Source organism: Cyprinodon variegatus, unplaced genomic scaffold (assembly GCF_000732505.1).
Source record: "Cyprinodon variegatus isolate N-32 unplaced genomic scaffold, C_variegatus-1.0 Scaffold650, whole genome shotgun sequence".
In the NCBI taxonomy this organism is placed as follows: Eukaryota; Metazoa; Chordata; class Actinopteri; order Cyprinodontiformes; family Cyprinodontidae; genus Cyprinodon; species Cyprinodon variegatus.
This window is the reverse complement of record NW_015151103.1, coordinates 257,096-269,069: the sequence shown is the minus strand read 5'-3', so window position 1 is coordinate 269,069 and position 11,974 is coordinate 257,096. Positions and strand designations below refer to the sequence as shown.

At 36.1% G+C, this 11,974-nt stretch overlaps 1 protein-coding gene across 1 annotated transcript in view; it reads right to left on the bottom strand.

Annotated features, from left to right (window-relative positions):
• Window positions 1–3,797: 3,797 nt before the first annotated feature.
• LOC107096787 (HHIP-like protein 2) overlaps window positions 3,798–11,974 on the bottom strand; it is a 13,542-nt gene continuing 5,365 nt past the window's right edge. Inside the window, exons 3-9 of the mRNA XM_015393595.1 lie at window positions 11,432–11,575; window positions 10,042–10,373; window positions 9,768–9,894; window positions 9,491–9,636; window positions 9,336–9,417; window positions 6,677–6,759; window positions 3,798–5,393 (exon numbers count right to left, since the gene is read on the bottom strand). Of these exons, the coding sequence (XP_015249081.1) occupies window positions 4,822–5,393; window positions 6,677–6,759; window positions 9,336–9,417; window positions 9,491–9,636; window positions 9,768–9,894; window positions 10,042–10,373; window positions 11,432–11,575 (1,486 nt within the window). The 3' untranslated portion in view covers window positions 3,798–4,821. The remainder of the gene's footprint in view (window positions 5,394–6,676; window positions 6,760–9,335; window positions 9,418–9,490; window positions 9,637–9,767; window positions 9,895–10,041; window positions 10,374–11,431; window positions 11,576–11,974) is intronic.

Sequence of the window (11,974 nt, the reverse complement as noted above, 5' to 3'; positions counted from 1 at the left end):
CCTAGTGGTTTCTAGAATTTCTAAAAGTAGAATGGGAGGCAGATCTTTTAGTTATCAGGCTTCTCTCCTGTGGAACCAAGTATCTATGAGGCAGACATCTTGTCTACTTTTAAGGCATGGCGTAAAACTTCAATTTTTGACAAGAGTTTATAGCTAGAGTGGCTCTGGTTATCCTGAGCTATTTCTATAGTTATGCTGCTATAGGCTTAGACTGCTGTAGGGCATAGGGACCCCTTTTCATCATTCTGCTTCATTCTATTCTCCTATCCTGCAGTATTTGTTAGATTAACCTCTAACTTTATGCTCTCTGCTTTTTCTCACAGTGGCTTCATCTAGTCTATCCCCGTTTGGCTATGATACTATCCCGGAGAGAAATATTAGCTGTGTGCCTCCATCAACACCTTTATTTATTGATGTTGGAGCTTGGCCTGTTTTACAATGTAGTCCTGTTTCTCTTACTGTGACTAACTGTATGTGCTCTCTTTCATCCTCTGACATGGGAGCTGGCCTGGAACTTGTCTGCCTTGCTGTTTCTTTCCTTGTTGGGACCATCTGTGGAGCTAATTAACAGTTACCTTTTGTGTCTCTGCTTCTATATGTATGTCTGCTTCTGGTAATCAGATGGCCGCTCACACTGAGCCCGTTTCTGCTTGAGGTTTCTTCCTATTAAAATTGAGTTTTCCTCTCCACTTTCCCTACATGCATGCTTGGTGTGATCGATTGCTCTTGAGTCTGAGGCGATGTAATAAGCTGGTTTTCCTTAGATAGAAAATTTTAAACCAATCAGACTGTATGATCTGTCCTTAAAGTGCCTTGAGATGACGTGTGTTAAGAATTGGCACAACACAATTGGCAGGAAGGTGTTAATGAAGATATATTACCCTTCTTGACATTTTTATTATTGTTACTAGATTCCAAATGTGTAGAAAATAGCTCCTAAAGCCACAGAATATGTATCATAAGGGAACAGAATACTTATGTAGGCCTACAGTCACAGTAAATAGAATTTTTTTCAATTCTGAGGTTTTATGCTTCTGTACACAATAAAATTACTATTGGACCTGGTGATAATTAATTATCACAGGTCTTGATTCATTTTTTAATCTGTATTAGGTTTTTACCCAAACATGATTTGCAATTTTGCAGCTTTGTTAAGAGATCTCTGCTCCAAGGTGATATGCAGTTGTATTATTTTGAATACGATGATTAACCTTCCTAAATCAAATAAATAGATATGTTACATACAAATAACATTGGTAAATAATTATTAAACCTATGATCTAGATGTGCAGGGCAACAGATAATGCTAAATAATTATTTTATAAACCAAGATCAGCATAAATACAGATATTTGTAAAATACTATATAATTAAGTGGTTTCTAAATGGATTACGTTTATTTGCAGGAGTTCATAAATTTAGTATATAAAAAAAATCTCACTGTTTTGTCTTTTTCGTTTCTGAAAATAAAAAAGTATTTTAAAGAAGGATTGATTTTCTTGATTGGACCTTAGCTCTCCAACACAACAGCTTGAATCATCCCCTAACTGCTCCAAGTCAATGACTGTATATAATCAGCAGGTTTCCCAATCTGTCTGTATGATCTAATGAAATAGTTTCTATAAAGTGCCTTGAGATGAAACGTGTTGAGTACTGACACTGTATTAATAAACTGAATTAACTAAAATGTAATATTTGTGCCATTACAACACAAGAAGAGATCAGCCATTTGACACAGCATTGAATTTTTAATCCATCTTAAAGAAAATATTTCATAAATTTTTGACAAACTTTTGTGAAAAGATTCCCCACAAGCTTAAATAGCTTTATTAATCTAATATTATAATAAAAACTTGTATGAGAAAACATGATTTATAAATTGGAAAAAAAAAAAAGCATTTAAAACTTTTATGCAGTAGAGTCGTCTACAAACAATTCCAACTTTAAATTCTTTTTTTTTTTTTTTTTACTGAGTAGACCCACATGCCATGGCTACCAACTGGAAACTTTATGGGAAGGTGTATTTAGAACAAATAAAATGTGTATTTTTAGCTAGCCCTCTTTACCCTCATACCATCCAACATCTTCTCCCATTTATTCTGTCAGGGGTTTAGAAGCCTTCATTGGTATCAGTGTTCTCAATACTGTAAAGGGAAGCCCTGTGTTTACATCATTAAGCTTTCTCTCCCTGATTCTTGCTGAGAGGAGATTAAATGGAGCAAACACCTTAAATAACACTTCATAATGTATATGTATTAAATAACTTAGATATGACAGCATTTTTTGACAGAAATTGGAATTAGACCATAGAAATGGCTTGTGGTAAAGATGGCAGCGCTAAGCACCAGACTCACTTCTTCAGGAAGTCGGCACCATATCCCAGTTAACGAAGCATTTTATACATACAGCCTGCCACATCATCACATCAATAAACTATGCATGTTTATAAATGAGGAGAAATATCTGGCTTCAGCCATATCAAAAGATGACATTGTTTTTAGATCAAGGCTATTCCGAATGCAGAGTGACAGATATCTCATCCACTCTGTTTGTGCTCATTTCATTCTCCTTATTAAACTGCTTGGTAAAACATGAATCTTGAGACTTAACATGCACATACATGATCCATAAAAATAATCCTAACAATACAAAAGAAAACGAAAATGTAATTTCCTATTAAAAAAAACAACAACAATAAATTGATGGCAGCAGAAAAAAAACTCATGATCTTTGAGATTTCTGTAAACCCCCAGCATGCACCACTGCACATGGAAGTCAGATGGCTTTTAATTTACTGCAGTCGTTACTCAAACCACAATCACAGTGGTTGCAGTTTTGATCAGTGCCGAGGCTCTGAATTACAGAGCGCAGCTGGGATGTACAGACACTTTTAATGTTTATTTTTAACCCATGTGTGGCGATCTAAAAATGCTCCGCTCAGTTATAGTTACATGCATAGTTTTTTGAGGGGTCTATGTGTGTGTGTAGCACATTTAGATTTTAAACTTGTTTGATATGTGCCAGATTTAGACGGGGAAGAAACCAATGGCTGTATAATGGTTAAAAATAAAATGTGAAAGGAAGCCGTGTAATTACATGTATAATTGCATACAACAAAAGCTGGCTCTGTAACATAAAAGTCTGGCTCAACGTTTTGGGAGATCTAGTTAGCTATTACTGACAGGGGAGTTCTGTTAGTACTGACAGGGAAATTTGTAACATTGCTATAGGTTAATGATAAATGTGAATTTCTTGTGTTACAACCTCAAATTTCCATGCACATCGTAAGTGTTTGATGTTCTATGTTTTAAGTTCTATATATCATAGACTACAGGGCTCCAACTTTTAAAATCGAAAAAAACCATTGTGTCCTTCATTACCTGGTGAATGAAACTCATTTAGGTCTACACATTTTACATGGCTTTATATGATGGAAGACCTTTATTGTATTTTAAACTGATACCTTTTAAGAAAATTGCTTTCAGAAATACAGTACCTACATTACCTCATGCACATGCAATCACAACCAATAGGTGAATTAATTCGCTCAGCATACTGTATGAGGCAATGTCATAGCATAAAGCATGGAGTGACTTGCGTTCCATTATTGTGCAAGAAAAAAAAATGTCAATTTGAAAAGAGATACATTCCAGAAAGGAAAACGTTTTAATCCAAAAAAGGTTATGAGAGACCTTTGTTGTTTTCTTAGATTGTGTTTTTTCATATTTATTTTTTTAGTTAATTTTCATGGTTTTTTTTTCATATTTGTTTTAAAAAAAAATTTATTGCGTTTTACAGACGTTATATTTTAAACATTTTCTTTTTTTTTTATTGGTTTAAATAAAAAAAATTTTAAATCGAGTTTATTTTACGAATCATGCTCTCCTCATTTCTGGGATGGGCTTTCCTCTGGAGTGAGGAGTGATGATTAATTGGTCTGGATGGAGGTTTGTAACAACAGTTTCACTGGTCAACGAGCATGTCCAAGAGCAAATGTTTGTTTTGGGCTTGTAGTGAAAAAAAAATGGATCTGTAAAAAATAGTTTGAAAAGAAAGCAATGTGAACAGCAGAAATAAAAAAAGGAAAAATTACACTCTGTAAAAAAAAAATATTGAAAAAGTAAAAAAAAATTACATTTGGAAATTCCTGTTTTCAAAACTAGTTCTTGCAACTGTATGTGTGTTTACCTTCAGCTTGTCCTAACATGTATTTTGAAGAGTTGCATCAAAAAAGCTTAATAGAAATAGCAAAATTGAAATATAACTCCAAATTTGCCAGAGAAAAAAAATTCCCACCTTTTTGATGTGGCTTTTGGGATTTGTGAAAAAGGGTTGATGTGAAAAATTTAAAATGGGACTTTTTTTGAATCAGCTTTGAAGTTGCGAACTTTTACTCACATGACTCATCAGTGGTTTGTGATGTCGGCGTCTTCCCAGATATTCCTATTGTGCCTAAATATGGCTGGAAGTAATATCGCTATTACTAACAGACATGATAACGTAAGAAATATACTTCCTTGATCGCAACACATTCATTAAAATGTTTGAAGTAATATTGGACGACGCAACCTCTACGGTGCTTGGTTAATTCACTTCAAACTAAATGAAAAAACAACAAATTCGCATTTTCTTGTTTTTGAACTTTTTAAAGTTTGCTTAAAATTTGAATTTCAGTTTAATGGAAACAGGGTTAATAATGGAACAAAATTCACTCCTTAAGGAAGTTCATTATTTTTCTTTAGGACTCCATTGCAGATAAGCTAATTTGCATATTTCACACTATAAAGTAGGGAAAAATAACAGCAAAACATTTTTTTTTTCTTTACAGTGCTCCTGGATTTGTTGTGTTAACTTTTTTCACCCAAGGTAGCTTTCTTTCCTTTTTACTTCTTGCATTAATGTTTGTTTCAGTTTTATTTGACAACATAAGATGTTCTGTTTTCAATATTTTCAGTCCCGTTCTCTTTTGTGCACTTTTCCTGTTTGGATTACTCCTCTTTGGGCCGATTCTTTTATCCTTCAAACCCATGGATAATCTCCTACCATTTGTGTCTTCAGTAGTCTGGTTTGTCTTTGCTTTTACCTCAGCTCTGTCAGATGATGACACAGCTGTCTTCTTTATTTGTGAGTTAGATTTCTTGCCCATGCTGCTCTTTTTTGTTTGTGCATCCTTCTCCTTTAGCTCTTTCTCCTTCTTCAGTGATTTATTTTTACTCCTGGTGAAAGCCTTGGAGGGTGCTGTTCTGTCGAGGCTTGCAGCAGCGGTCATGGTCGCTGTGCTGGCTCTGGCCATGGTTGATCTGGGCTGACCACTTGTCACTGGTGGTTTGGTGGTCAGTTTGTATTTCCGTGGTGGAGGTCTGGTTGGTTTCTCGTTTGCATTCAGCAAAGTCACTAAAACGGCACATACATAATATAGTAAGTACCAATTTTAACAGCTCTGCAGCCACATATGTTCTACATTGTAAAAAGGGGGAAAAATGTGGATTTGGCATCCAAAGTAGGCCTGGGTTTTTAAAATGTTCAGCTTTTAAAGGAAAAAATGCTGGATTTTGCACCCAAAGCAGGCCTGGGTTTTAAAAAAGTTCAGCTTTTTATATTTTTGTATGTACCCTATGTGGTTATTTAGAGAATATGGTAATAAGAAAATTAAATCATTATAAGGACAATTTTGGAGTGAGGTTCTGATAAAAGATTAAAAAGCAGTAATTATCCTGCCTGTATAGATGCCTGTTTTATCATCTTTATTCAATGAAGAGTAATATTAGTCAGGATGGAATGTGAACAGTAGAAGTCAATTCCTGTAACTAACTCAAAAACTTGTACATTTGGGATACAAATTAGTTTTTTTTCCAGAATTTATGGCATGCATTTAAAAAGGCAAAATCATAATACTCTTTTGTGATTGTTAGGTCCTAAAAATGAACTAAGATATATTTTTTCCCCATCTGCCTGGTCCCTGCTGGCTTAGTTTTTTAGAAAGCAAGGCTTCACATTACACTGATATGCAGATGACACTGAGATTTAACAACCGACAAACGATAAATGAAGACTTCTTTCCATATGCTTTTCTGGTAAATTTTAAAGTTTAATTGTTCATTTAAAATTTGAAATATACTGGAGACTTATCTTAGTGATCTATTATTTTACTAGATCACTAAAGTCTGCTGACTGATATATTTTAGCAGTCTTTCCAGGCTATGGTTAAAAAATTGCAACAATTATTTTGAAGCATTGTTTTTATTCTACGGAATTAAAACTGTTTTAAAGTGATGTATTTTCTGTCTCTGATATAAGCATTTGCTTTCTTGATATTAGCACCTTTATCGGCTCCTTGTTGCTTTAAAATGTGCTTTATAAATACAATAAGATGACGCAACTCTATTTTAGTACTTAAGAAACATACTTTTTGATTAAAATGCTGGATAATATGTTCATCTTAACATAATTTACAATCAGTATTAAATCTACTTTAAATTAAAAAATTTCTAACATTTTGAAAATCCACAAATATTCCTTTAAGTTGAAACTAAGGCACTTTAACAGCGGACAAATGAAACAAGACAGCTATATATCTTTACTGCCACTTGACAGGACAAGTGGCAGTAAAGAAAATGTATCACCTACTGTAAATGGCTTTCTTTGGTATGTTTAATGCTATCTAAGATGCTACTTACGTTCCCTGGGGATAAATGGAAACTTTTTCCCCCTCACTTTAACGGGGAGCGGTTTCTGCTTGCATTTCCCTGGAGGAGCTCTCCTGCAAAGGTTAAACTCATCAAGTTTTCATTCAGTAGTTTTAAAGATATTCTTTCATCACATTTAATTATTTCTCCATGTTTTAGAAGCTAGGAAGTGAGCAATAAAAATACATAATTTACCCAGGTCAAAATAGCTTGTTTGTTCCTTTACTGACAGGGAGCATACAATAGGACTAGCAGCGTCTTACTCAACTCTTAGTCATGATGGATTATTACTAGAAAAAAGCAACCCACCTCAATAGAGGTTTCTACATCTAAACCTATAAATTGTGTTGCCTGAGTTGCTCACTGTCTGTAAGGAATTCAAAGCTTTGAAATTAGTTCAAGTAAAGGTCAAAATTCCTTGACTTGCCCCCAAGATATTTCCTCGAAAGAACAACTTCAAAATGAGTAACCATAAATATGTTAGGTGCTAAAAAGGCTAGTAAAAAAAACTTTAAACACGTATCCAAAACATTATTACAATCTATTCTATTTTATACTGTTGGCCTAATTCTAAAATAAATCTCTGGGTCTGCAAAATAGCAGCACACTGCTCCCCTAGGGATGGGTAAATTCTCTTTGACAAATAAAGATTATCTTTATCATCAGTTAACATTTATTCATTTACTCAAAAATAATTAAGAAAAACTCACCCGTTTAACTCTGACAGACAAACAAAAAAACCCCACTAAAATGGAGTGAATTTTGTTCCATTATTGCTTAACACAAAGACCACATTTTGTAAATGGAAATTTAAAGAAAAGGCAATCCGGAAATGAAACCTAAAAAACGTCCATTTCGGATTTCACTTGCAGCCAAATACAAATGCTTACTCTTGATTTGCACATTGCACAGTAAAATGTTGCAACCTATTCTCATTATGAGTGCGTATGAAATCGTACGAAAAGTTATGCACCGTAATTTTGTACGTTTTGGACATTTTTTTCGTCGTATGCGCATGCGCATTTGACGCACCATTCATGAATATAGAATATAAATTACAATTAGCCCTAACCCTGACCCTAACGCCTAACCCTAAGATATAAAACAGCAAGAAACGTAGTTAGAGACATGAATAAGTGCTGATTGCACTGTTTTTCCCAAATTTACTTCAGTCCGCGGATCTGCTTTTTTTTTTCTGTCTGCCAGCGCATGCGCACTGATGTGTTTTTTTGAGGAAAAACGTCCAAAACTTACAAAATAGTGTGCATAACTTTTCGTACGATTTCATACGCAGTGATAATGAGAATATGTTGAATGTTTTTGCTAACGTCCAGAACACCAACAGAAGCCCAACTTCGCTCCTCACTCCATAGAAAAGCTCGACCACAGAAGTGAAGAGAATGTAAAACACAATTTGAAAGGCATGAAATTAATAAAATGCAATCTAAAAAAAATTATTAAAAAAAATAGAAAATAAAGAATTAGTTAAAAAAAAAAATTGTCAAAAATAAAAAAAAAATATATAAGAAAAAAATGTGGTTTATGAAATTCAAACCAAATCTTAGAAACCAGCTAAGTTACTCTCAAAACCTTTTTTTTTTTTTTTGTTGGGAATGTTTTTCAACGTTTTAGTTTTGGATATCATTTAATTTTCTAATTCTACTTAAATTTCCATTTACAGAGGTGTCCTTTGCTTGCAACAGTTCGTATCAATCTGACAAGAAAAACTGGCCTGACATTAAGAACTGATGTTTATTCCCATCTTGTTGCTGGATTTTTTCCAGGAGAGGAAGATGAGGATGTTCGCTTGCCTATTTGACAGTGGTGAAGCAAAGGATTGTGGGATGTTTAACTTCAGTTTCGATCACTGTCTTAGTGCAGCTTCCTTTGTATTTATTAGCGGTATTCCCTGAGCCTCTTTGGCTTCATTATGCTTCAGCTGCTCCACAACTCCTTTAGAAAGCTCCTTTAGTTGATTGGTCATTCTGTAATCTAGAGTATATCAGCTCACTGATTCTCTTTGTTCACTGCTGGATTATTCAGTTTCACTGCCTTAAAGGGATAGTTCGGGATTTTTGACATGAATCTGTATGGCATCCCCATCACCAGTGTCATGCAATCACACTGACTTACCCCTGGCAGCATCCTGTGAGCAGAGTTCTCGTCCAGCTTTGGTCAAGCCGAAAGTAGTCCGGCAGGTTTGCTAGACCCAGCGAAATAAAACGTTTCTCTTCCCAAAACATTATGTGTTCAAAAGAGAGATATTTTTGCATCCCAAAAACATTGTAGTGGAAAAAGTCACACGTCGTTATCACTTGGTCCTATTTTCTCTCTGTTCGTATCAGTGCGCGCCGTCATTCTGACAGCGAGCTCAACAACAGCCAGATGCATGTCTCGCTCCGCCTAGCTAGGAGCTACGAACTATCCCTTTAAGCTTGTTTTACTGCCTCAGTCTTAACCTGCATCCCATGGTCCATTCTTCCAGTGATTATCTTTATACGTTTTACTATTTTTCATCAGTTAGATCTCACAGCTATACTCTGCACTTTACTACCTTTCCATCATCAAATGCATTAAGGTTTGTGGCTGTAAAATGTTAAAAAGGAAAATGAACACTTTTTGCACATGCAGTCAGCGTATAATACTATACCTCGAAGGGTCCATGAATTTAAAGACTGTTCCAGAAGGAGACATGGCACTAGGGTACGAAGTGGCCAAAAAATACAGCTCCCCTAATAGAAAATAAGTAGAAGAACGTCACACGGTAATTTTTGAATGTAATGAATAAAACTGAGTCAAGCAGACCTGCTTCATCTTCGCCAAAAGAGATTATGAATTTGTGGTGATGATTGATGAGTCCAGGAAACGAGCAGGTTGTTGCGCTACCCATGCATATACTCTTCTCCTTCCAGGTTCCTGCTGTTTTATCTTCCTCCAGTGCCATGAGTCGACTAAATGAGTGACATGACTCATAGAAATAAGTATTATTTTGAACTGAGAGGAGCATAAAAACCACAGCTGCTGGTAGTCAAGCAGAAAATCTTTATTTTAGTCTATTTGGAAAAGATAAATACAATCTTACCCACTCATGAAGTCTCCAAACATGTAGAGGCCATTCAGATTGGGTGATTCACATCCTCTGTACACATACCCCCCCGTCACAGACTTCCCGACATGATGGCTATATACAAATATGGGGAGGATGTCATCTGTTGTGGCAGAGAAACACACGTTGAATTTAACTCAAATCTGAAGTGGATGGAAAGCATGTTTTAATGCCAGAAACACCAGGTGGAGAAAGGATCTGAAACTAGCTCCTGGTTCTCGTGCTAATGGGAACAGAAAGGAGTTCTTACTCAGAGAGGAATTCTGGCACAGCTTAATGTCGTAGCACTCAAAGCCCTCTTTCGCCCTCCAGCCGTAGTTTCCCCCGTTGATAATGATGTCTATTTCCTCATAGCGATTTTGACCAACATCTCCACAGAATATCCGACCCCTGCCATAGCCGCTCACTGGGTCACCCCGATCCACGGAGCATCGCCACATGTTTCTTACCCCGTATGCAAACACTTCTGGTCGAGCATCTGGGTCTCCTGAGAATGGGTTGTCAGAGGGGATCCTGTACGGTTTCCCCCCGGAGTCACTTCCATCCACATCAATGCGCAGTACTTTTCCCAACAGAGCACTCCTGGATAATGAGAAAAGATTTGGCTCATCCCAAAACCAACAATTCACTATAATAAGTGGAAACGCTGTGTCTTTAATTTTTTCAATTGTGGCAATGGGAATAGGATTAGTTAATGGAATTTCTTTGGACCTTTTTTGTAAAAAAAAAAAAAAAATGCTTAGCTCTTACGGTACCATAAATGGTTTAAATAGCAACTAAAGATTTTTTTCCTGCCGTCACCCCTGGCAACCCCATAGCATTTCACTATAAAAGCACAGGTAAAACCTAACATCACGGACGGCTGGTAAATTGTTCTCTATGAAACACTTTTGGATTATCTTGGAGAGATCTCCTTGAAAAGCTAAAAAAAAGACTGAAAAAAGAGTCACCTTTCATTCATCCTGAACTGCATTTGGATGGTGGTTGGATTGCACCAACCTTCAAAATAAAAACTGTAAAAATTATTTTATCCATCTGACAGGTATTGTTCAATAGGAGTGTCTATGTTTGGCTTTCTTTCCTCTCTTCTTACCCTCTAATCAATACACCTGTTTTTTTGTTGAACAATTTTTTAGCTCAATTTATTATCTGCATGATAAATCTATGTACTTGTTTTATCTTGGAAAGTACCCAGATGTTGTTTCTCGTGATATCATGCTGAATGAGTTGAACTAAAGGTATGGTGGAGGATGTTCTTGATCCAGATGGATCATCTAAATAAGTTGTTCTCCTTATCGTCAGTCATACTGGTGAGATGTTTACGTAAGGTTGTCCTATGTGCTCGTCCCCAGGTTGCTATCTTACCGGTGGTTAGTCTGACATAGTGGAAAAATTGCAAATCTTCTTTTGGAAAGTAAGCTTGTATGAGCGATGCAAACAACAACTTTTAAACAGAGCTTGCACGAGGAGAAATGGACTAGTGCACGCTCTTGCACGCGTTTAATAGACGTTCCCTCTCAGTAGGGAGTACAGGGTTGTGCATGTGCTTTTTTTTTATTAAGCGGAGAGGGCTGGTCTCTTCAAAAATCCTCCACTACACCTTTAACTGATTAGATTCAGAGCAACCTGGAGGCCCTTACCTGTTTTGCGCATTGCCATGCTTTCCAAACGGATCCCCAGCTTTCCCTCCGTCTCCAGTGAAGATGTAAAGGTAGCCATCTTGACCAAACAGCAGCATGCCTCCATTATGATTGGCAGCAGGTTCCTCAATTTCTAAGACAACCCTAGTAAAAAAAAAGAACATTGGGAAAACACTGTTAAGGATATCACAGTGTGTTCTTCTCCACCTTTGCATTTATACTTAAGATTTTTTTAATGCCTGAGTAAGTTACAGCCTTCAAAAATGATCAAAGGTATGTTTAGCTATAAGAAACAAACCAAATGTTGCCACCCATGGCCTTCAGGAAAATTCTAACTTGAAACATGCAGGTCCTCACACCAAAAACAACAAAAACCATCTTCACCTCCCGATCTACTAAATTAATGGGCAGGTCTAAAATTTACCAAAATAATCAAAAAAATTCCAAATATAAAAATTATAGATCTTGGTTTTGTCAGGAATCCAGTTTGTGTGGGTTGTGTTTTCTCCCTCCACCACCAGGTGGCGCCTGGTTCTCGTTGGC